The sequence below is a fragment of the Ursus americanus genome, chromosome 12, assembly GCF_024610735.1.
Source record: "Ursus americanus isolate L20-20 chromosome 12, mUrsAme1.1.p, whole genome shotgun sequence".
Taxonomy (NCBI): Eukaryota; Metazoa; Chordata; class Mammalia; order Carnivora; family Ursidae; genus Ursus; species Ursus americanus.
In genome coordinates this window covers 62,011,819-62,038,062 of record NC_142138.1, presented here as the reverse complement: position 1 = coordinate 62,038,062, position 26,244 = coordinate 62,011,819, and the positions used below count along the sequence as shown (strand labels likewise).

The 26,244-nt window shown below is 42.3% G+C and overlaps 1 protein-coding gene across 2 annotated transcripts in view; it reads left to right on the top strand.

The window, feature by feature from the left end:
• Positions 1-15,987: 15,987 nt before the first annotated feature.
• TRIM33 (tripartite motif containing 33) overlaps positions 15,988-26,244 on the top strand; it is a 124,218-nt gene continuing 113,961 nt past the window's right edge. For both annotated transcript variants that reach the window (XM_045801451.2, XM_045801450.2), the window contains exon 1: positions 15,988-16,549. In XM_045801451.2, the coding sequence (XP_045657407.1) occupies positions 16,024-16,549 (526 nt within the window). In that variant the 5' untranslated portion in view covers positions 15,988-16,023. The remainder of the gene's footprint in view (positions 16,550-26,244) is intronic.

The following is a 26,244-nucleotide window of genomic DNA, read 5'->3' as shown; positions in this document are numbered from 1 at the left end:
AGGCGTATAGAGAAGGTATAAGTGCAACACAAAAACTTTTTTTTTTTCCTGGATCATTTGAGCACAAATAGCAGATATGATGCCTTATATATTTCCCACAAGCAAGGATATTCTAAATAGCCACAGCACAAGGATCAAAATCAGGAAATAACATCCATACATCACTATTACCTCAGACCCCATTCAGGTTTTACCAGTTGTTCCAGAAATGTCCTTTGGGTCAAAAGAAATTTACCATTTTAACCATTTTTAAATGTACAGTTCAATGGCATTAATCCATTCACAGTGTTGTGCAACCATCACCATCCACCATCTTGACTTTTTCATCTTTCCAAAATGAAACTCCATACCCATTAAACAATAACTCTCCGGGTTCTCCTTCCCCTGGCCCCTTGGCAACCACCATTCTACTTTCTGTCTCCAGGAATCTGACCACACTAGGTTCCTCATATAAGTAGAATCATACAATGTTTGTCCTTTTGCGTCTGGCTTATTGCACTTAGCATGATGTTTTCAAGGTTCATTCACGTTGTGGCTTGTGTCAGAATTTCCTTTCTTCTGAAAGCTCAGTACTGTTCTATCGTGTGTATATACTACGTTTTGTTTATTCATTCATCCATCAATGAACACTTGAGTTGTTTCCACCTTTTCGGCATTGTTAGTAATGCTGTTGTGAACGGAAATATCTGTTCTAGCTCTTGCTTTCAATTCTTTTGGTGTATACTCAGAGATAGTATTGTTGGACCACATAATTGTTTACTTTTTTGAGGAACTGCCATAATGTGTTTAAGAGTACCTACACCACGTTACATTCCTGTGTGCAATACACAAAGCTTCCAATTTCTCTACATCATAACCACCACTTGTTATTTTCTGTTTTGTTTCGTATTTTTAAAGAGATTTTATTTATTTATTTATCTGAGAGACAGTGCACGAGCGCACGAGCAGAGGGAGGGGCAGATGGTGAGGCAGACGGAGAGGGAGACGGAGAATCCCAAGCGGACTCTGCACCGAGCACAGAGCCCTTCACTCTGAGCCCTTCCCTTGGTGCAATCTCACGACCCTGAGATCATGACCTGAGCTGAAATCAAGAGTCGGACGCTTAACCGACTCAGTCACCCAGGCGCCCTGGTTGTGTTTTTTTTTTTTTTTTTTTTTTTTAAGATTTTATTTATTTATGTGACAGAGAGACAGCCAGCGAGAGAGGGAACACAGCAAGCGAGTGAGAGAGGAAGAAGCAGGCTCCCAGCAGAGGAGCCCGATGTGGGACTCGATCCCGGAACGCCGGGATCACGCCCTGAGCCGAAGGCAGACGCTTTAACGACTGCGCTACCCAGGCGCCCCTGTTTTGTTTTTTTATAATAGCCATCCCAATAGGTATGAAGTGGTGTCTCATTGTGGTTTTTTGTTTTTGCTTTGTTTTTTTTCATTGCGGTTTTGATTTGCATTTTGTCATGTCTATTTACTCTCTTTCAATCTGGAATAATTCCTCAGTCTCTCCTTGACATTTATGACCTTGATGATTTTGTTGTTGCTGTTGTTCTCCCAAATGAACAGTGACTCAACCAGAAGTTTAATTACCGCTCCCATAAGTTCCAAAACCAATGTTCCTACAAGGTGGTGATTCAAGAGCCCAGGCTTCTTTCATCTTGTGTCTTTGTCATCTTCTTACATGGTTTCCAAATGACCTTGAAACTTTTGAAGATTAGAGATATGCTATTTTACAGGATATCACTCAGTTTGGGTTTGTGTGATGTTTCCTAATGATCAGATGCAGATTATAGAATTTTAGCAGGAGTGTGAAAGAGATGATTCTGTATTCTCATGCCTTCCTAACATGATTTTCCTATGTTTCATTACTGGTTAATGTAAATCCAATTCCTTGATTTAGGCAGTGATTGCTAGGCTTCACTGTAAAGTTATGCTTTTTCCCTTTATAATTTTTATTTTAATTCTAATATATTTAACATACAGTTTTAAAAAAAACCATACACTTTTATTAGTTTCAGGTATATTTATTAATAAATATCAATAAATACTTTGTGAGTAATACTTTGACACTATATAAGTATATAAATGTGATATGAAATTATGCAAATAGTAAACTATGAGGTTCTGTTAAAATTTCCTCAACAAACTTTCAATTTATTCACTTAATTTTCATTAGTTTGGATTCATGGTTTTCTATTTTATTCAGTGGATTGTAAGTTATAATCTGTTACAGCCATTATTTATTTTGATACTCAGATTGTTCCAGACTTGGCTATTGGAAGGGAGCTCATTTAAGCTGGCTTCTTTGATCTTTTAATGTATTGCCATCATTCCGTGAGGACTTCCTTACTTCCTACGCCAACAAGATATTTCAGGCTTACCTTGTATTTTCCCTGCCTGAGCCTTAGAATCAGCCATTTCACCAAGGGGCACTGGTTCTTTTTAAAAGAGAAGAGCGGGGCGCCTGGGTGGTTCAGTCATTAAGCGTCTGCCTTCGGCTTGGGTCATGATCCCGGGGTCCCGGGATCGAGTCCTGCATTGGCCTCCCTGCTCAGCGGAAGCCTGCTTCTCACCTCTCCCACTCCCCCTGCTTGTGGTCCTTCTCTCGCTCTCCATCTCTCTCTGTCAGATAAGTAAATAAAACCTTAAAAAAAAAAAAAATAGAAGAGCATTTAGGGACCTGGGTGGCTCCGTTGGTTAAGTGTCTGACTTCAGCTCAGGTCATGATCTCAGGGTCCTGGGATTGCCCCGAGCCCCATGTTGGGCTCCCCACTCAGCAGGGAGTCTGCTTGTCCCTCTGCCCCTCCCCTTGCTTGTGCTCTATCTCTCTTTTCTCTCTCTCCCCCGTCTCTCAAATAGGTAAATAAAATCTTTAAAAAAAAAAAAAGATAAAAAATAAAAGAGAAGAGCTGTTAAAAGCCAAGATCTGGGTGGGTGCTGGATGGAGTGTTTGTTGCTGTTGGAGTATTGTTGTTCCCAAGCTTCTCTGTGAGAAGGCCTAAGGAATATTTGTATTTATGTCACACACATATACATATGCGCACATATGTATATGAACCGTGGCACAATATGCCACCCCCAAATACGCCACTTTGGTAGAAGGATTCTTTTAAGCAAAAGGCACTTAAAAAACAGCAGGTGCAGGAAGGTGCTGTGACCTGGGGCGCCTGGGTGGCTTAGTCGTTAAGCATCTGCCTTGGGCTCAGGGCATAATCCCGGCGTTCTGGGTTCGAGCCCCACATCGGGCTCCTCCGCTGGGAGCCTGCTTCTTCCTCTCCCACTCCCCCTGCTTGTGTTCCCTCTCTCGCTGGCTGTCTCTCTCTCTCTTAAATAAATAAATAAAATCTTAAATCCCATGTGAAACATGCCCTCCCTATACGAGGAGAAAGGAACATTCTTATCATCAGAGATGGGAAGCTGAGGCTGAGAGAATTCTGTACAAACAGACCTTGTTAAGTTCCTGTGTGCCCTGTTGTTGGACTTGGCTCCTGGCAGGGCACCCAGATGGCCACTGTGCCCTTCGTGCCCACACTGAACCCCTTCCTGGGACTCTGGGGCGAGTGGCTGACGTTGCCTCCACCGTCTCCTCTCCCTTGGGAGTCTCCAAAGCCCTGAACACATCCTTGTTCCGCAGCTGACTGAAACCTCAGGGCCCCAGTGTGGATGGTGACGTCTGGGCGGCTAACTCACGCTCCGGACAAGAATGAAGTAAAGAAGATCTTAGGGGTGCCTGGGTGCCTGAGTCGGTTAAGCATCTGCCTTTGGCTCAGGTCATGATCCCAGAGTCCTGGGATCGAGTCCCATATCGATCAGCGGGAAGCCTGCTTCTCCTTCTGCCCCTCCTACCACTCGTTCTTTCGATCTCTCTCTCTCTCAAATAAATAAAATCTTAAAAAAAAAAAGATTTTAAACAAGTTTTTCAAGAGGAAAGAAATTAAGACACTGAGTGCTGAATATGGACTCGATGCTCCTCCCTTCCACCAAGCTTTCATAAGCTTTGGAAATTACATCATGCAGTCTCAGTCCCTGGATGTGGACATTCACGTTATTTTGAATAATTGCTTCAGTGCAGCTCGCGTGCCTGGTTTATTTCCATATCTGTTGAGACATGCGAAACAGATATTTGTTGCAATGTAAGGATGGTCTACATAAAATCAGTGACTTAAGAATACCACCTAACCGGGGGCGCCTGGGTGGCACAGTGGTTAAGCGTCTGCCTTCGGCTCAGGGCGTGATCCCGGCGTTATGGGATCGAGCCCCACGTCAGGCTCCTCTGCTATGAGCCTGCTTCTTCCTCTCCCACTCCCCCTGCTTGTGCTCCCTCTCTCGCTGGCTGTCTCTATCTCTGTCGAATAAATAAATAAAATCTTTAAAAAAAAAAAAAAAAGAATACCATCTAACCGGGACCCGGAAGCCAGAGCCATACAGTGGAAGGTGATATTCCGTTCCGGCCCCACCACAGTGGAATCCCAAAATACTTGTCAGCAAAATCTGGAGTTTCTTGTGGCTCTTTAAAATTACTGGCACATGAGATCCTTGAAGCGAGTGATTCTGCCGGCAGTGTATCACCAAATATTTGGCTCGTTTTCTTGTTAATTTGGGAGGGCTGGGCAGAGGGAAGGTGCGAGGTGGGAAAGGGCATATGTAGTAATTTACCATTAGTAGAAGTTGCTATAGCTCACTGTAAAAAAAAAAAAAAAAAACAGACCTTGCTATTGGGGCACCTGGCTGGCTCAGTGGGAGGAGTGTGTGACTCTTGATCTTGGGGTGGTGAGTTTGAGCCCCACCTTGGGTGCAGAGATTCCAAAACATAAATAAATAAATAAATAAATAAATAAATAAATAAATAAATAAAGTAACTCCTACCTTCCTTTAGGTTCCCCATATGTTTTAGTTACTTTCCCACAACTGTCTCTCTTTGTTCGACCTCACATATAACACCTTAGATTTTTGTCACTTCTTTGGGTCTTCATTTCCTGATGAAGGCCCCCATGTTATATAAAACTTATATTAAATAAATCTTTATGCTTTTCTCCTGTTAATCTGCCATAAATCCATTTAATTCTTAGGCCAGAGATGTGAAGAGGGTAAAATTTTTGCCTCCCTTTTATGTACATGCGCATGCAAACACACATGTATGTCTATGTCTTTCTTTCCTCCCTCCCTCCCCCCTCTCTCTTTCTTCCTTCCTTCTTTTTCTCTTTTCTTTTCTTTTCTCTTTTTTTCTCTTCTTTTCTTTCGTAATTACTACGCCCAGCATGGGGCTGGAGCTTAGGACCCCGAGATCAAGAACCACCCACTACTGACTAAGCTAGGCAGGCGCTCCCGTCGTATTTATTTCCATACTATCTCTATATATTGACACCCGCAAGGACCAATAGATACCACAATTCCAACCCAGCACTGCAGAATTTATTTTAGTTTTTTCCTTCCATATTAGTAACTGAAGAGGCTGTCCTCACCCCACTGGGGCTCTGATATTTCATGACAATCCCATTCCTGTACTGATGCCCTGCTTTACCCTCTTGGGCTATGCTGTGCTGGACTAACCCCTGTACAGCCAAGGCGGTCCTCCCATTGGATGTCTCCCTTAACCTGCTCAGGATCTAACACTGGGCCTTCCTCCTACACAGAGGCCTTCATCCATCGTGGGCTCTTATACCAAGGCTGGGCCATCCCCTCCTGCCTGGCCACCCTTCTCACCCTGTACTGGCTCTGATGTCCCATGCTGGGTACCCCCACCCCAGGGGGACACCCTCCTCACCCTGCTCTGGCTTTTACTGGCTGTGCTGGGTGACAGTCCCTGTGTGGACACCCTCCTCCTCTCCTTTCTTCAAACTTCTTGATGGCCCATTCTCCTGTGCAGAAGCCTTTCTCCTCACCCTGAACAGACTTCAGCACCCTGCATGAGGCTGATCCCTCACCTCCTGGGACACCCCTGCCCAGTGTCCAACCCTCTGCTCTGGACTGCAGCTCAGGAACGGATAATACATTGTTGATCCCACTTTAATGGCTTCTGGGCTGAATTGTTGGGGAAGGGAAAAGGAAAGGGAAAGAAGAGGAGCTCAGTGACTATTTTTAATATTTATTGGTAGTGACAGGCCATGTTAATTGCCTTCTCAATACCCATTCTTCCATCATCTTGTGTTCCTTGCAGCCAAATGAATTCTAACTGCCCAACACCCCTACTGATGCCCCTTCTTTTAGCATAAGGTCTTGCTTCTTTTCAGAGGCCATGCAGGCTTTTCCTACTCTTCTTTCTCTCCATCCCCCAAGCCAAAAAATCATCTACATCTTCACAGTACTCAATTTCCTTTCCCATAACTTTGAGGTGGTGCTATCTTTTCTCTTATCTTAGGCTGATCTACCCATCTGTGTTCTACATCCTATTTTCTCGCAGATTCTTTGGGAGTCTGCTAAAAAGTTTCCTGTCTTTCTTTTATTTTCAAACTCTGGATTATCATTAGTTTTTTTCTTTAAGCAGAAACATGGTCAAGTCTCTCCCTTCTTCTTCTTCTCCTTCCTCCCCCTCCTCCTCCTCCTCCTCCTCCTCCTTTTTCTTCTTCTTCAAAATTTTATTTATTTATTTGACAGAGAGAGAGAGAGAGAGAGCACAAGCAGGGGGAGTGGGAGAGGGAGAAGCAGACTCCTCACTAAGCAGGGAGCCTGATGCGGGACTTGATCCCAGGACCTGAGATCATGACCTGAGCCAAAGGCAGATGCTTAACCGACTGAGCCACCCCAGCACCCCAAGTCTCTCCCTTCTTATAAACAAAATAAACCCTCCTCTGAGCATTTGGATGATGGGTATCAGAAAATATTTAACATGTGCAAATATTTTGATCCAGTAATTCTAAGAATCATTTATTAATTTATCAAATATTTATGAGCACCTATGTGCCAGGCAATGTTAATAAAATGGTAAGAAGAAATAGATATAATCTCTGTTTTCATGGAGCTTATTCAGAGAGACAAATATCAGGGTACTTGGGCTTAGTCACTAGAGCATGCGACTCTTTTTTTTTATATATATAATTTTTATTTTGTTACAGAGCATGTGACTCTTAATCTCAGGGTTGTGAGTTCAAGACCCATGTTGGGCGTGGAGCCTACTTGGAAAAAAAAAACGTTAAAAAGAAAAAGAGACAAATTAAAAAAAAGAGAGGACACATCAATCAGATAATCATGCTAGTGATGCATTATTGCAAATTGAGAACCTAACGATAAAAGGAAATATTGTGTACTTTATATTTGCTGGTCTGTATTCCAGATTCTTTCCATGTATTAACTTAATCACATAAAATTACTTATTCTATGCAATATAATATGTATATAGCTTTATTATGCCCATCACTACTTGACCCATTTGCAGATAATGAAACTTAGGCAGAGAGAGGTGAAGTAACTTGTCCAAGGTCACACAGCTAATAAATGGTAGAGCTGGAATTCAAACCCAAATAGTCTGGTCCCTGCTTCTAACCATTATACTATGCTTCTTCTCACAGTAGCTCTGAAGGAAAGAAACAGGCATCTGTAAGAACATCTAAGAACAAAAACTGATTTAAAGTTTATTTACTTATTTTTCAATAATCTCTACAGCCAGCACGACCCAAGATCAAGAGTTGCACACTCTTTCCAGCTGAGCCAGCGAGCACCCCAGAAAGAAAACTGATTTAGACAGAAGCTTTCTGAGAAAGTACTGCTTGAGTGGAGACCCCAAGTTTGAGTAGGAATTAACTCTGCAAAAAGGATGGTGGTGGTAGGAGAAATGATCATTCAAGCTTGATGACATAATGTGCAAAGTCCCTGAGGCAAGACGGAGCATGGCACAGTGAAAAAACTGAAAGACTAGTGTAGCTACATTGTAAAAACAAGGGGGAAAGTGGGATATTATGTGGCTAAAGATTTAGTTAGGCCAAATGAAACAGGGTCTTATAGGCCCTTAAGGACTTTGTTTTTCATCCTTAAAGCAAGGGAAAAGCATGGAGATGAAGGTTCAGAAAGCAGGGATCAGTTTCCCTTTGAAAAGATTACTCCTACTGCAGTTTAGACAGTGTGTTGCAAAGGAGTCACAAGTGCATGTGGAGGTGAGGGTGGTGGTATCTTGAGGCTGGTAAGTTGATTTAGGGTGGTGACAATGGAAAGAGAGACAAATGGTGGGATTTGGAGAAATATTTAGAAAGTCAAATTGACCGGACTGGGTAATAGGATGGATATGAGAAGGTAGGTTTCAAGGATGACCCCCTCCTATATCTGGTCTGTTAGTAAAATCAGTTAATTTATCTTCTAAATATCTTTCTTTCCAGTGCAACTAAGTGAATGGTAAAAGCATTAAAAAAAAAAAAAGATTTTATTTATTTGAGAGGGAGAGGGGGAGGGAGAGAGAAATCTGAAGCAGACTCTGGGCTGAGCACCGAGTCTGACACAGGGCTTCATCTCACCATCGTGAGATCATGACCTGAGCCGAAACCAAGAGTCCGACACTGAACTGACTGAGCCACCCAGGTGCCCCAGTAACAGCATTCACTGAAGTAGGGACTGTGGAAGAAGATGAAGAGGTTTATGGAGAAGATTATTGAGTCTTTGGCATGCTGAATTTGAGGTGCCTTTGAGACATTCATGTGGAGATATTAAATAGGCAGTTGTCAAGGTGGCTCTAGACTTCAAAGGTTAGACCTGGGCTGAAATTACACACTTAGGAACTATCATTGCATGCATGGCAAATAAAACTGTACCATGGATGAGTCTGCCTAGGGGCAAAGAAAATGGATTGAGAAGATAAGCATTTGAGAAAGTCTAACATTAAGTAGGAGTGAGGAGTGCAGGAAAGGGCTAACCCTGGATGGCTTAAACCCTGCACATTCCAAAGAAAGGCCTGTCTTTAGTCAAACTGGTGCTTGGCTGACTCCTAGGAGATAGTATCTGAGCCCTTGAAATATCCTATCTAATGAGAGTCTTTTGTATGCCTGAGGCCTGGGCCATGTTGTATCAGTTTCTCCTCTGTAGGCTGGAGACCAAGTAGCTGGGGTCAGTTAGGTGGGTGCTCTATGCTTACATGACAGATCCCCAATAAAAACCCTGTCCACCAAGGCTTGGGTGAGTTTCCCTGCTTGGCATCCTGTGTGTTGTCACACATCACTGCTGGGAGAATCAATGCCTGTGCAATTCCACTGGGAGGGGACACCTGGAAACTTATGCCTGTTTGCTCCTGGATTTTACTTCATGTACCTTTTCCCTCTGGTGATTTTAATTTGTATCATTTCACCATGAGTATAATAGCTTTTCTGAGTCCTGTGAATTCTTCTTGTCTGGTCATGGGGACCCCTGACAAGGTCTGCAAAAAAGAAACAGCAGTCTAAGAGGTAGTGGGAAAACCAAGAGAGTGTGGTGTCATCAAAGCCAAGGAAGTTAAGTGATTCCAGAAGGAGGATGGCCAATGGTGTTAAACCCCACCGAGAAGATGAGTAAGGTTAGGGAATAAAATATGTCCACTGGATTTTAAAACATGGAGGTCACAGATGACTTTACCAAGAGCTGTTTCGGTAGTGATGGGCGTGGAAGCCAGGCCAGGGTAGACTGGGATGTGGGATGTGAGGAGAGACCTTTAGAGAAACAAACTGAAATTTGAAAAAGACTGCATGTTAATTCCACCTGTATTTATAGTAGCAAAATACATCAAAAACAATCCAGTTATCTGATAACTTAATAGAAACCCTTCAAATTTATTTACTAAAAACTTTTACAATGGGTGTACTTGTTGAATCAGCAATTCTATTTTTAGGAATATTCAAGAGAAATAATTATAGACATGCAAAGAATTATCATAATGTTTATCAAAGTATTGTTTATAATAGAAAAACTGAAAACCTCATTGTGTAACAATAGCTGATACATTACAGTATACCTAAGTGATGTCTACTTATTGTCTAATTTGGGAGGTATCTTTTTTTAAATTAAAAAAAATTTTTTTTAAAGATTTTATTTATTTGTCAGACAGAGAGAGTGCACACACAAACAGTGGGAGCAGCAGGCAGTGGGAGAAGTAGGCTCCCACTGAGCAAGGAGCCCGATGCAGGACTCTATGCAGGACTCCATCCTGGGACCCTGAGATCATGACCCGAGCCAAGGGCAGATGCTTAACCGACTGAGCTACCCAGACATCCCTCTTTTTTTTTCTTTTTAAGGTTTATTTATTTATTTGAGAAAGAGAGAGAGAGAATGAGGAGGAGGGAGGAGTAGAGTCCCCAGTGAGCAGGGAGCCTGACAATGAGGCTTAATCCCAGTACCCTGAGATCATGACCTGAACCTAAAGGCAGATGCTTAACCAACTGAGCCACCCAGGTGCCCCTAATTTCAGATTTATCTTACTGACTGCAAGAATTAGAGATAATGTTTGTGAAAGTACTTTGTAAATTGTAAATTCCTGTCCAAATGTTATGTTTATTACCGGGATTACTAATGTGTTCCTGGAAGGCCTTAGAAATATAGAAAAAACAGGAGCTAGCAGTTAGGCTCAACTCAATTTTTTTTTAAAAAGATTTTATTTATTTATTTGACACAGAGAGAGACAGCCAGTGAGAGAGGGAACACAAGCAGGGGGAGTGGGAGAGGAAGAAGCAGGCTCCCAGTGGAGTAGGAAGCCTGATGCGGGGCTCGATCCCAGAACCCTGGGATCTTAACGACTGAGCCACCCAGGTGCCCCCAAAATTATTTTAATTTTTAAGTAATCTCTACACCCAAAGTAGGGCTTGAACTCACAACCCTGAGAACGAGTCACATGCTCCACCAACTGAGCCAGCCAGGCGCCCCAAAACAATCCTGAATTATAACTTAGTCTTACTTAGGTAGTAAAGAATTCAAAAGCAAAGTTTAACTTGCTATTATATGTCATGCTGATTTTTAAAAGCATCTGATCTTATAGATCATTTATAAAATGTGAGAAGTGTTAAATATTCTTTGACATTATACATAAACCACAGTAAAATGCCTTTCATTAAGTAAAAGGCAACATTTTAGATACAGGGAATTTTAATTGGCATAATTAAGACCAAAAGATAAATTGGACATTGCTACCTTATCTTCTGCTCTTTGACAGCCTAATGAACAAACATTGAAAGACAGGTGAGTCTTACTCAGTTCTATGAGACAGTGAAGGTATTTCCTCAGTGTTTAAATATATTAATATGACCAGTTATATAAATCTAAATATAAAAAGCAGTCTCCTATAGGTTTTGAGATGGCATTCACCACCTTTGTGAAAAGCTGAACATCACTAATCAAGTCCAGTTATATCTTTAGAAGGGAAAACAGTGCTAGCACATGCTGAACTGGAATTACTACCAAAAATTTAAAAAGCTGATTGTATTAATTTAACCAGAAGCCAGTTTTATTTAAATCAGAACTGTCCAAGAGAAATATTGTTAGCCATTCAAAATCAGAATTCTAAATAAAAGAAAAACAAAAAACAAAATCAGAATTCTAGTGTATGAGATCAATTTTTTAAAAAGTAAGCTCTATGCCCAACATGGGGCTTGAACTCAGGACCCCAAAATCAAAAGTTGCATGCTCTCTTGACTGAGCCAGCCAGGTGTCCCTGCATGAGATCACTTAAAGTAAGTTACATGTAAAAGAAGTGGACACATTCTGTTTTGTAAGAAATAAGGCAGTGGCCAACTACTACTCAAGAGCTTTTTTGAGATAAGCTGTCAAGTCTGCCTTTTTTGCTTTAATGCTAGCAGATGATTTTTGTTCCAGGGATGTCCTTTTTGGGATACTCGAAATACACCTCTCCCCAAGTGATGCCTTCGTTTTGTTGGTGTCAGGGAATCCAGGGGCCTGATGGCTCTTCTACCCAAATAAACCATGGACATTTCTCGTGCTTGTCTTCCCTTTCCTAAGTGTGGCGCTGGACTCACTTCTGGACACAAATTTGCTCTTCTCAACATCACCCCTTTTTATTTCCTCTTTCAATAATTGTGTTAGGAAGGTCCCTGCTCTGAAGCTGGACATCCCACTAAGTCCCAGGATGAACTAAATCCAAGGTGCATGCGCTTATGAATTTCTGTTGAGAAGTGAACTTTAAATCACAAAATTTCACCTTTGAGACCTGATGGCCTCATCCACTCATGAGTGTAAGTATGACATTCAAGAAATGCCCCAAATCTCAACGGCAGTTCAGCATTCCTCTGCTGGCCCTCAGGCACTCTTCTGCTCCTGCTATTGACCATGCTTGCTCTGCCCAAGAGCTGCAGAACCGGCCCTTACAGGTCTTCATGCTACTCTTGGCCTGTTGCCTTATTGTTGCAAACCTCCTGTGCCCAGCCAATGGATTATGCTCTCGCCATCGCTAATTCATTTAATGTCATTTACTTCTAGTGCTCTTTCTCTTTTCTGGACAACTGGAAAGTTCCTTCCACTTCCGGTTACCAACAATTCTCCATAGCAGAGCTGCTAGGCCCCTATAGATAGCTCTCCTTTATTTCAGAACTATTTTTCTCATAATGCTCGTGTGCAAGAGGGTCAGAGGTAAACGGCAGCCTTAGCCAGGAGAATGGCTGGGTGCACCCTCTACTTAAACCCATTGCTCAGTTTAGCCCATAGCATAATTTCTCTTTTTGAGATTTTTCTGAGGTACCTTTGTTTCTCCCTCCAATTCAGTCCCCTTCAGGGGCCTTTGGGTCTGCTTTTATTTTCATTTCAGGTTTACCATGTGCCAGGTACTATAAGCACTTTACAAATATTTGTCAAACAACCTTAAGGCAGGTCCAACTAGGATCAAACACCTTTTTACAAATGAGGAAAGTTAACTAAGTTACCCCAAATCTCACAGCTAGTAGATGGTGGAATCAGGCTTCAAATCAGGCATTTTGCCTCCAGGGCATACATTCAGCCTCTATGCTATGCATTCTCCATTAGACAGGTTTGTGCCTATGGTGTCTCAGCCTCATGAACGGTTTCAGTTTCTCCCCTAAGATTTCTGAGCTACCATTGCAAATCAAGGACATACCTGGGTGTCTGTCTGTTGGTTGATTAATTTATTTTTAAAGTAAGTTCTACATCTAATGTGCAGCTTGAACTCACCCCAGGATCAAGAGTCACATGCTCTACTGACTGAGCCAGCCAGGCGTCCCAAGATGTACCTGGGTATGCGTTTGAATGTCCCCAAATATTCCATGACAGCTTAATTCCAGGTATGCCTTCTCAGAGCACACAGTAAATTTCATGAAGGGCACTTTCCTCTCTATAAAATTATATAGTTTTCAAAAACACTTTTATACTAGATTTTAATAAAGGCGAGTGGTAGCAGGCATCAAAAGGTTAAGAGAAATTCAAGGCAGCAAAACTTGGTTGAGGGATTCAGCCCCATTAACTTATTTTTTTTGAAGCAAATTTGGAGAAAAGTCTTTATTTGCTCTTTATTATATGTGTTCTATACGCTGTATTCTTCCACCATCTGCACAGATACCATGCAGGTCCAAGCCAGGATTCCTTGACTATTATTCTATTAGCAGCCTAACTGGTCTTTCTTCCACTCTGAACCCCTACACGTGATTTCTCTAGGAAGCAGTCACAGAGACTCTTCACTATTTTGAGTCTTTGCTCAAAACTCATCCAAGCCTTCCCATCTCACTCAGGGTCTTAAATCTAGGTTAGGAGTACTCCTTGGATGCTCCAGCAGAGGAAATTTTTCTAAGGGGTACAAGTTAAGGATAGTTTCAAGGGCATTAGTCACATACATAAAAATAAATCATATGTACACACATATATAGTTTTAATACAGTGCTTATTACAGTATAAAAATGAAAAATGGAATTGATACCGGACCGTGTCTTCCTAGTAATGTTATACACATCCTGAAAAAGAAAACTACCAGCTATCTCATTAAGACAATCCCAATAACAACTTATTTTCCATGATTAATATTTATTTAACAAAATACAACATTTAAAAAAAGATTTATTTATTTTAGAGAGAGAGAGAATCCCAAGCAGACTCCCTGCTGAATGTGGAGCCCAGCCCAGGGCTCGATTTCACAACCCTGAGGAGATCATGACCTGAGCTGAAATCAAGTGTTGGAGGCTTAACCAACTGAGCCACTCAGGTGCCCCCAAAATATAACACTTTTTGATGGATGTTGGTGTTTAAATTGCATGGTGGTGGTGTTAAACCACTTTAATGTTTACTTTTCCACTGGATAGATTTAAAGTAATTTAACCATTTTAAAATGTCAGTATTGCAAAATGTCAGTAATTGCATTCTTTGCAACTACTTACATGCATGGTGAAAAATTTTAGTTAGCTACTTACAATGTTTGAGAAAATAGTTTTTCAAAATTCAAGGGCACAGAAGTTTAAAAAATTGAGGACTCTTTCTGTATATGACCTGGCCCCCTTAATTTTCTTATCCTCATGTTCTACTACTCTCTCTTGTTCAAACCACTCAAGCCCCACTGACTCCTTGCTGTTCCTCTAACAAGCCAAGAATCCCTCTCTACCTCAGATCATTTGTACTCACTGTTTGCTCCTTGGCCTGGAACACTCTTCTGCAAGAACGACAAGTATTGTTCATCTATCCACAGAGGCCTTCCTCAGTCATCTCTGATTTTTCTTTCTTTTTTTCTTTCTCTCTCTCTTTCTATCTCTGCTTTCTTTTACTCTTATTTTGTCTTCATAGTATTTATCACTCCCTGGCATATATTTATTGTCAGTCAATTTACTGTCAATCTCCGTAAGACTGCAAACTCCTTGAAGGCACAGATCACCTTTGCTTTCTGCTATAATTTCTAAAACGCTAACACATAATAAGAGGTCGATATTTTTGGGCGAATAAATGAAAAATGTTTCGAAGTGGCTTATTTTAAGGACTTGTACAAGCCCAAAGAATAACAGTTCCTTGGGAACACTGTCTGAAGACGAAAAGCACTTCAGGATCCTAACGTTAAAACAGCCGCTGCACTACATAAACATCCCGAGTACTTGTTTTCAAAGAAAGACAAAACCTTTCTGAAAGCTTCTATTACCGATATTATTCCGGCACTTGGAACCCAACTCACGCCAGCACACTAAGTGGGACTCTCAGGACATAATATTGGGTAGATCCGTGGCTCCTAAAACTGACGCACATCGGAATCCGCTGAAGCGACTTTTCAACATCCATCTGCCCTCCCCCCCCACTCCCCCCACTTCCTGATGCAGGTCTGGGGTGTGGCTCTGGCATCTCTGCTTCGAAAAAGCTCCTCAACTGGTTTTCTGATACGTAGCAACGTCTGAAAATCAATCATCTTAAGAAGCTAAAAATAGCTGTTGAGAGTTTCTTCCTCACGGGATCTTTTCAGCCTATTTCTGGCAGGCCTCCAATAAGGAAAGAAAAGAAAAAAAAGGCCCCGTTTCACGGCTCCCCTGAGGCACAACCACCCAAAGGAACGCAGCCGGTGAAGGCACCGAGCCCCAGGAGTTCCGCACCTCGGAGCCAGCAGGCTACGACTTTCGACCCTGCGGCAACTGAGGTTCGCGCCGAGACGCGCCAGCCTCTGGGGACGGCGCCGCCCGGGAGACGCTGGCTCGGAAGGGACCGGTCCTGGCCTCCTACCCTCCTACGCTTTCCTGCTTCTCTCCCCGCACCACCGCTGTGTCCGAGCGCATAACCACTGCCTGCCAAAGACGGCTCAGCGTCAACGGCCACTAGCTTTAAACGGTCCCAGGAAGCCGAGCAGCTGCGGCGTGGACACAACTCGGTGGTGCCGGAGGTCGGGGGCGGGGGGCGGGGACGATTCCCCTCCCGCTCCCCAAGTTCCCGCCTCCCTCAGGAGGACGTCCGTGCGTACGTGCGCGCGCCGCGTCCGCCCTCCTTCAGCCGCGCGACGCGAGGGCGGGGGCGCCGCGTGCGCGCGCGTTCTCGTTCGTTCGCTTGCCTGCTCGCTCTCGGCTGCCGCTCTCGCTGCGGCTGCGGCTGGGGCTGGGGGCGGCGGCGGCGGCGGCGGCGGCGCGGGCGGCGGGCGGCGCGGGGCGGTCCGGCGGGTTCAAAGAGGAAAACATGGCGGAAAACAAAGGCGGCGGCGAGGCTGAGAGCGGCGGCGGGGGCAGCGGTAGCGCGCCGGTAACTGCCGGGGCCGCCGGGCCCGCGGCGCAGGAGGCGGAGCCGCCTCTCGCCGCGGTGCTGGTAGAGGAGGAGGAGGAGGAAGGCGGCAGGGCGGGCGCGGAGAGCGGCGCGGCCGGGCCCGACGACGGGGGGGTGTCCGCGGCCTCCTCCGGCTCGGCCCCGGCTGCCTCAGCCCCTCCGGCCTCAGTGGGCCCTGGAGTTCCCGGGGGGGCGGTATCGACGCCGGCCCCAGCTCCAGCCTCGGCTCCCGCTCCGGGTCCGTCGGCGGGGCCGCCTCCTGGACCGCCAGCCTCGCTCCTGGACACCTGCGCCGTGTGTCAGCAGAGCTTGCAGAGCCGGCGTGAGGCGGAGCCCAAGCTGCTGCCCTGCCTTCACTCCTTCTGCCTGCGCTGCCTGCCCGAGCCGGAGCGCCAGCTCAGCGTGCCCATCCCGGGGGGCAGCAACGGCGACATCCAGCAAGGTGAGCGGGAGGCCCTGCCCGAAGTCTGGGCCGAAGGAGATTTGCGGGGCCGAGGAGGATCTGGGGACGGAGGTGCTCGGGCCCGGGGCTGCTCAGACCGGCGCGATTCTGAGGGGTCTGAGAGGTGAAAGACACGGCCTCGGGACAGTTTCCAGAGAAGGTGGACCGCCGGAGATAAGGGGAGGGTGAAGGGAGGGGTGCCGGCGGCGAGAGGCTGGGGGAGGGGACACCGGCTGCAAGGGAGCTTTGGGGTGTGCGGATACGGGCCGGGAAGGCGTGGACTCCGGCCGGGCCCAGGTTCGGGAGCTGGTGGACTCGGACAGAGAGAGGAGAGAGGGTCTGCGAAATCGCTTTGGAGGAGTGTTGTGGGAGGAAAGGCCTGTAGCCGGAGAGGTGTTGAGGAGGGAGTAGGTAAGCGGTAAGGGCTGTGAGGACGAATTGGCTTGGAGGGAAGGACTTGACCTGTTCGAGGCTAGGGAAAAGAAGGAGTAGGGACTAAAATGAGGAGGATAAAGGGTGTTGAGCAGTTTAGGGCTGAGAGGAGCTGTCTGGTGGAAAGTAATTTTAGGATGACATTGGGAAGGAGGAACTCTGGAAGCGAAAATAGCTTTGAAGGGCCTGCATGTTTAGGTTGAAATATCCTAAGGTTCAGGGGTGAGGGAGAAATGAACTTTGAAGGGAATTGGGATTCAAGGACAGCTGGGTTTCATTGTACATTAATGAGCCCCCAGTGTTCCAGACTGTGCTAGGATTGAATAAAATACTGAGTGAAGAGCTCATTCATAGTCATATAGGTGAAACAGCGTTCGGCAGTGGCGGTGGGTACTTGGTACAGTGGTTGTGACAAATCAAGAGAAGGTCATGGGAACTTCTTTGAAAAGGAAACCCTTGAGAAGGTTTCTTGAAGGGTGAGTTGCTCACTGGATTGGGGAGTTTTCAGGGCACAGGGTACTTTACACATCCCTGGAGCTAAAGGTTAACTAGTCATTATCAAACACATTAGTGTTTCTGCAGCGAAACGTACAGATATTCCACAGTTGTGGTAACTTACCACAATTCAGGGTGGGCTTTGTTGTAAATTTATGAAAAACTTTAAAATTTCAAAGCTCTTGAAATTTGGAACTGCGGTTAACGGATTGCTGACCTGTACTAAAGGGTTTGGGATTCATCCTGTGAAGTGTATTTGTACAGTGTAGACTAAAAGGAGTCCCCGAAGGGCTTTTTTATCAAGGTGATAAAAGGATCACATTTGTGATCCAAAAAGATCACTTGGGGGCATATTGAAGGGTGAGGGGAGGCAGGGCTGGAGGAAGGGAGTCTTGACAGTAATATAGAAAAATGAGCATTTGGAATTAATAAATGACTGATAACAGGTATTAAAGAAGGAAGCATTTTGGTATGGGGGAAAGGTATGGAGTTTGTGAGACACATCTGAGTTTGGATGTCTACTTCGTTATGTCCCACTTGTGATTTGAACAGATTAATTTTTCTTAGCCTTAGTTTTTTCAATTGTGAAACAAGGACAAAATTACCTACCTCATGGGGTTATTGATAGAATGAAGTGTGTAAAGTGACTAATACATGGTATTTATTAATGAAATGGCAGCTATTTAATTATTACTGGTAACTAATTCTAAGTAGCCATGGGAATGCAGATGGGGGGGGTGTCAAGATTGGTATGGGGGAGACAGATGTGTCTAGGCTGAGTTCCAGGTTTCTTGTTTGGTGGGTGGCAGTGCTATTAATGCAAATAAAAGAATTCAGGAACAGAAGCAGGTGTGTGTGTGTTTGTGTGTGTATAATTTCAGTTATGGATGTTTTGGGTTTGAAGTATTATTGAGACATACAGGTAAAAGTGCTATTTTAAAAATAAGGATTTGATTGATGTTGAAGATACTAAGGGATAATGGGTGTATAGAGGGTGGATAATGGGTGTATAACTAACTGCTCATGGCCTTATGAGTATAGTAAGTCGTGTGGGATTCAGTGTTCTTGTGGGAACCTGGGTTAGGTGAGAGATTTAGAACACAGGATGAAAATTGTGTTTGACTGATGTGGCTGAGGGACTTGAGGTTATGAAATTGGCTCTCTGATATTTATTCAGAGAGAGAGAGAGTAATAGTCTGTGAAGTCCCTCTTCATTCTCCATCCTTTGTTTTTGCTCTAGGAGCAATAAGTAGATGGGACCAAATATTGTCATTTTAAGGTAATGTTGGTTTCCAACCAGTAACTAAAACAAGTCTGGAAGTCACCATATTTTTAGACAGGGAATCTAGAAAAGGATTTGTTAGTATTAACTCCTGTATCTTTTGCTTTGCTCTTTAAAAAAGCAAGCATGCTGTTCTAGAAGGAACACTGGGTTTGGGGCCAAGGGACATAGTTCTGCCATCAATTGTTTTCTGTAAAGGAGGCCTGTAATGTTTCTGAGCCTCAATTTATTTCTAAAATGTGGCTAATAGTCTTTAACTTACATCTCACCAAGTCAAATGAAATAATAAATGTGAAAATACTTTTATAAACTCTGAAGTGCTTTGCAAATATAAGGTATTATGGAACCCTGGTTCCTTCTCTGGTCTAGGGAGCCGTAACTGGTAACTTAAGTCAACATGTTAAGTGGTTTTGAAACAATGACAAGTGCATTACCCTTCCTGCTAACTGGCCTTTTTTCTGTTCTCTAACACACCAGTTATTCACACTCTTTAGGTGTTCCTTCTAGATCAGTGTTTCTTCAAGTGTGGTTTCTGGACCAGCAGCATCCACATCATCTGCGATCTTGTTAGGAATGCAAATTCTTGGGCCCCACTTCAGACCTTCTGACCAGCCATCTGTTTTAACAAGTCCTCCAGGTGATTTTGATGCACACTAAGTTTAAGTACCACTTTTCTTTAGTGAAGGATTCCTCACTTCAGATGTTGCCTCCTCAGAAAGACCTTCTCTGACTTCCCTTTAAAAAAATTTTTTTAAGGCTTTAATTTTAGTGTGGTTTTAGGCTTATAGCAAAATTAAGAGGAAGATATAGGGATTTCCCATTTATCCCCAACCCCTACACATGCACAGCCTCCCCCATTATGAATATTTCCCACCAGAGTAATACGTTTGTCACAGTTGATGGACCTACATTGACCTATCATAATCAGCCAAAGTCCATAGTTTACATTAGTGCTCACTCTTAGTGTTTGTACATTTTGTGGGTTTGGACAAATGTATAATGACATGTATCTATCATTATAATATCATACAGAGTATTTTCATCACCCTAAGAATCGTGTGCCTGACTGTTCTTTTTAAAGTAGTCCTCCAGGTCACTTTCTTACTTATTATCCTTTTTTCTTCATAGCACAGCTAAAATCTAAAATGTTTTGTTTTTGTTTACTTGTTTATCTGTTTCCTACTAGAATATTGTAGAGTGAATGTTCAATAAGTATCTTTTGAATGAATAAGAATCACCTGGAGAACTTTTTATAATGCCATTTTGGGAGTTTCAGAAACTCAGTTGATTTGGGGATGATACTAGGAATCTCATTTTTTTAAAGATTTTATTTATTCATTTGTTTTACAGAGTGCTCATGAGAGCAGGGGGAGGGGCAAAAGCAGAGGGGGAGAGAGAATCTCAAGCGGATTCCATGTGGAGTCTGATGCCCAATGCAGGACTCAATCTCACGACCCTGAGATCATGACCTGAGCTGAAATCAAGAGTCAAATGCTTAACAGACTGAGCCACCCAGGCACCCCTAGGAATCTCATTTTTAACAAGTACCTCATGTGGCTCTGATTCTGGTACCTACTGTACTTTGAGAAACATGGATTTAGATATTTTGACGAGAAAGGGTGATATATTTACTGTTGAAGTATTTGGAAAATCAGAATAGATTAAATTAATATTTGTTGAATCTCAACAGTAAGCTTTTAAAAGTGTTTTGTGATTATTTAAAAAAATTCTATTTTAGGTTGAGTTCAAAAAGTTGTCAGTAGTGGGTGTGTATTAATCTGTAATGTAGCAATAAAAATACAGATTTGTATTTATGCATCTGAACAAACTCTCAAATGAGCTCTTGATCAAGACAGCATGGTGATATGCATGAAGAACTGGATTGAGAGTAACTTGCATTGTGTTCTGCTGCTAATTGGCTGTGTAACCTTAGGTAAAGCACTCAGCAGCCTCTTCAGGTCTTCTGCGGTATGAACACTGTAAGTTCCTATCCTGTAAAATTCTATGACCGTATTGCCTTTCATGCCAACTTTTTATATCTACATAATTTTAATATTCTTATTTGTGGGACATGATGGAAGAATCAACATGGAAAAATTATTCAGTTTCTGAATCTTCAGCTTATTATGAAAAGTCTGAAATGGCAACCTTAAATGGGGTAAGTGGGAGGGGATATTTCTGGGTGTAGTGTGAAGAGCACCTTCTCACAGTAGTTCTGTGTTTTATCACTGAGCACGGTGAGCCACTCTGGGGAGTCTTCTGTTTGAGCCCTTGGAAATTCTTGCCCCAGGCTAAATATATATACTATATGGCAGTTTGCTGGTTTGGTGGCTTATCTATTTGGGATTTTTTTAGGCCCTACTTTCTCTAATGACCTATTTACATAAACAAGCTTGAGTTTTTGAATGATAATACAGTCATCAGCAAGCAGTCATTAAAGATATGTCAAGGAAAACTCAAATACTTTCTCGTGGTTGGTTAAGTGCACACAATTCAAGACTCAGAGTACCTGAATTCATTTTTGAGCTCCACCATTTACTACTTTAATGTCTATGAATAAGTTACTTAACATCTGTAAGTTGAGGGTAATAATTACACCTACTTAATAGTGTTATTGTGAGGATTCAATGAGTTAAAACATTGTGAAGTGCTTCATATAGTGCTTGGCACATGGTAAGACCCCCCAAAACTATTATTTCTGTTGTTTTCCAGTTGTTCCCCATTGTCTTTATGACTGCCTCCATTCAGTAAGCAGAAAGAGGAGGAAGGAAGGTAGCTTTTCTGACATCTAGTGATGTATAACACACCTGACAAAGTCATTTGCATTCCAATCTCTCCAGCTACTTAAAATTTACAAGTGAAAACTTGTAGACTAATGGTGTAAGACCTAAGTCTTTACAAGGTCTACTATCTGTACATCAAAAATTTTAGAAGAATCTTAACTGCTTTTTATTTCCTTATCTATATTCTTAGCAGACACTAAATGAGAATACCTTAAAGTAGTGATTCTCAAAGTTGGTTCTTAGAACCTTGGAGGGATACTCTGATACGTCTTCAGACACTGGCAAAGTTAAAACTGTTTTCATAATAATACTTATTCATGATTTGCCTTATTCACTGTTTTGCTGTTTATGTTAGTGATGCAAAAGCAGTGATGTGTAAAACTGCTGGCACCTTAGCAGCGATTAAGATAGTGCCTCCAAACCATAGTAAAAGTCATTGTATCTTTACCACCATACACTTGGAGTAAAAACAAACACAGCAACAAAAAACCTGCTTGTTTAATTTTGTTTTTGATGAAGCATTAGGACATTATTTTATTAAATCTTGATTTTTAATAATTCTGTGTAATGAAATGGGAAATGTGCATAAAATGCTTCTGCTGCAGGCTGAAGTATAAGAAGGAGAGTACTTGTACAGTTGTTTGAATTCCAGGCTGAACTAGCTTCTTTATTTTCATGGAAAATAACTTTTACTTGGAACAATGATTGACAGACTGTGGTTTTCAGACATGTGTGTTTGGCAGCCATTTTCTCAAAAATGAATGAATTGAGCCTGTCAGTTCAAGGAAACAACTGACATGTTGCCAATGATAAAAATTGAGCTTTTAAATGAAAATTAGAATTTTGGAAAAAACTTGTATGTGCAACCTTGAGTTTGATAGCTTCTTAATATTTGAAGACTTTTCTGATGAGATTGGTAGTGTATCATAAAGTATCAAAATTTTTAAAAGATTTTATTTATTTATTTGACAGAGCCAGTGAGCACACACACAGGAGGAACAGAAGAGGGAGAAGCAGGCTCCCTGCTGAGCAGGGAGCCCGATGTGGGGCTGGATCCCAGGACTCTGGGATCATGACCTGAGCCAAAGGCAGATGCTTAATCCACTGAGCCACCCAGGCACCCTCAAATTTTTTTTGATAGTGTGCAATGAAATGTCAGCATTTGGAAGATCTACATAGTGAACCAGTATTTTCCAAATGACCAATTGACCAATGCAATGCATTATGTTATAAAATCATGCATAGGAAAAAGATTCAAAGTGTAAAATTTAGACCAGTAGATTTTAATATAAGGGAGTAGTAAAAATTAATATGGTTTGAAATTCCACATTGCTACTGACATTTAAGAAATAAATACACTTTAGGGGCGCCTGGGTGGCTCAGTCAGTTGAGCATCCAACTCTTGGTTTTGGCTCAGGTCATGATCTCAGTTGTGAAATCGAGCCCCATGTCTGGCTGTGTGTGGAGCCTGCTTAAGAGTCTCTCTTTCCCTCTGCCCCTCCCCACCCTTCTGCTTATGCAAACAGACACTCTCTCTCAAAACAAAAACAAAAACAAAAACGAAAAACGACTTTATTTATATACACACACACATATTACACACACATATACATACCTACACATATACATATATTTATAACAACACACACACACACACACACATGTATATACACATTTTAAAAATTGTCAGTACTCTCCATGCCCAACATGACCTCAGACTCAAGACACTGAGATTAAGAATCGCATTCTCTGGGCGCCTCTGTGGCTCGGTTGGTTAAGCGTCTGCCTTTGGCTCAGTTCATGATCTCAGGGTCCTGGGATCAAGCCCTCCATCAGGCTCCATGCACCGTGGGGACCTGCTTCTCTCTATCTCTCTGCCTGCTGCTCCCCCTGCGTGCTCTCTCTCTCCCTGTCAAATAAATAAATAAAATCTTAAAAAAAAAAAAAGAATCGCATGCTTTGCCAGCTGAGCCAGCCAGGTGCCCCGACTCTTTATATTTTTGTATTATAATCAAAGAATATCCACACTGTTGTTTGAAAGGCTATTAAAATAGTCTTCCGTTTTTTAAAATACATAGCTGTTCTCTCATATTCTTCAACAAAACAATCTGTCACAACAGATTAAATGCAAAAGCATGTATAATCAGTGATCTGAATGTATTAATTAAACCGGACATTAAAGAGATTTAAAAAATGTAAAAACAATGCCACCCTTAACTAAAAGCTTTTTGTTTTGGAAAATATAGTTATTTCTCATAAAAATGTTGTTTAAACATGCAATGATTTTATTTTTAAATGAACTAATAGACCATTTAATTTTAATAAAGTGAATTATTATCAACTATTACAATATTAATATTTTAAAATTCTCAATTTTTATTTCTAATATTGTACATATTGATGGATAAAACCCATCTGAACAAAAGCTCTATGAGGTTCTCAGTAATTTAATAGCATAAGGTAGATCCTGAGACCAAAAAAAGACAATAAGAAAATGATAATGTAGTTTTTGGGAAGAATGTCAGATCATAGAGTAGTGGAAGGTGGCAAATTCATATGTTTATACTGAAAAAAAATATGAAGTTGACATATTTAAATAGCTCACTGTAAGTCTGCTGATTTTATTTTTTCATATTCATGACTGGTTGACTGAGATCTATCACTTTACTTTCCTAAGGCCAGGTTCAGAGTTTGGGCCCATAGTGTTGGATACATTAACCCATGTCTCTTTTGTGGCCACAAACTGAACCTCTATCCCTAGCCAGCTTCTAGAATAAACATTGGTCCCAAAGGGAAGTGGGGGAAAAAAAACCCATAGATTGAATGAATATTAAATGTATATATAATTTTTAGAAGAATATTTAAAGCCTGTGCCTTAGTCATAGGTAAATAGCAGGAATTATGTGGGACTAATGAATAACTTTTTGAATGCTTATTATATGCAATTTATGTTGCTGCTTTTATGAATTATTTTTGTGCCTTCTGTTTTTCTTTAGCTTGCTCACATTTAAAAAAATTTTGATTTACAAGGATTTTGATAAGTTCTGCATATTGATCCTTTGTTGGTTATGTAAGTTGAAGATTTTTTCTAAACCTACTAGGGCTTGGTGTGGTAGCCAGCCTCCAAGATGGCCCCAGTGTTCCTCTGTCCTGGCTCTACCTACAGTGACTCAGAACTGGTCTGGGTGACCAAGAGAATACAGGAGAATTAAAAGTGACTTCTGAAGCTAGGTTATGAAAGGCACACAGCTTTTTCCTTACTCTTTGGACCCCTTGTTCTAGATGAAAACAATTGCCACTGTAGCAGTCCTGTAAAGAGGCCCAAGTGGAGAGGAACTAAGGCCTTCTGCCAACATCCAGCACCAACTTGCCAGTCATGTGAGTGAGCTACTTTGGAGGTGGATTCTCTAGCATGGTCAGGTTTTCAGATGACTGCAGTTTTGGCTCACATATTACTGCAGCCTTTTTAGAGGCACTCAGCCAGAACTACTTGCCAAGTCACTCCCAAATTCCTGACTCAAAGAACTGCGAGATTGTTTTAAGCCACTAAGTTAGAGGGTAATTTGTTATGCAGCAATAGATAACTAATACACTTGACTTTTTTTCCTCTATTTTTTCCCTTTTACTATAGCTTTATAATAAGCAATAAACTTTATTATTCATTTAGGTAATTTCACTCTCTTCCACATACACCTTGTTTATCTTCAAGATGATCTTTATTGATGTTGACGTTTTGCTCTCACACATTTAAAAAAATTATTTATTTTTAGAGAGAGAGACACAGAGCAAGCAGGGAGGGGCAGAGGAGGAGGGAGAGGGAGTAAGAATCTGAAGCAGACTCTGCTGAGCTCAGAGCCCGATGTGGGGCTGGATCTTGTGACTGCAAGATCATGACCTGAGCCGAATCCAAGAGTGGGATGACTGAGCCATCCGGGTGCCCTGCTCTTACACATTTTAGAATCATGTGAAAGTTCATTTAAAAAATTTGTTAGCATTTTTGGGACGCCTGGGTGGCTCGGTCGGTTAAGCATCTGCCTTTGGCTCAGGTCATGATCCCTGGGTTCTGGAATCGAGTTCCGCATCAGGCTCCCTGCAGGGAGCCTGCTTCTCCCTCTGCCTGCCATTCCCCCTGCTTGAGCGCGCGCGCTCTCTCTCTCTCTCACTCTCTCTCTCTGACAAATAAATAAAAACTTAAACTTGTCAGGATTTTGGTTGAAATTCCTTTGGATATACAGATCTTTCTTGATCTGTGATGGGAGTACATCTTGTTAAACCTGTTGTAAATTGAATACATCCTAAGTTGAAAATGTATCAGTACACCTAACTTACTGTACGTTACAGCTTAGCCTAGTCTACCTTAAACGTGCTCAGAACACTTACGTTAGTCTTTAGTTGGGCAAAATCATCTAACACAAAACCTAGTTTATAGTAAAGTGTTGAACAGATCATGTAATTTATTGAATGCTGTGCTGAAAGTGAAAAATCAGAATGGTTATATGGGTAGAGAATGATTTTTTTTTTTAAAGAATTTATTTATTAGAGAGAGAGCCCAAGCAGGAGGAGTGGCAGGCAGAGGGAGAGGGAGAAGCAGGCTCCAGGCTGAGCCGGGAGCCTGACTCGGGGGCTCAATCCCAGGACCCAGGGATCATGACCTGAGCCAAAGACAGATGCTTAACCAAATGAGCCACCCAGGTGCCCTGGGT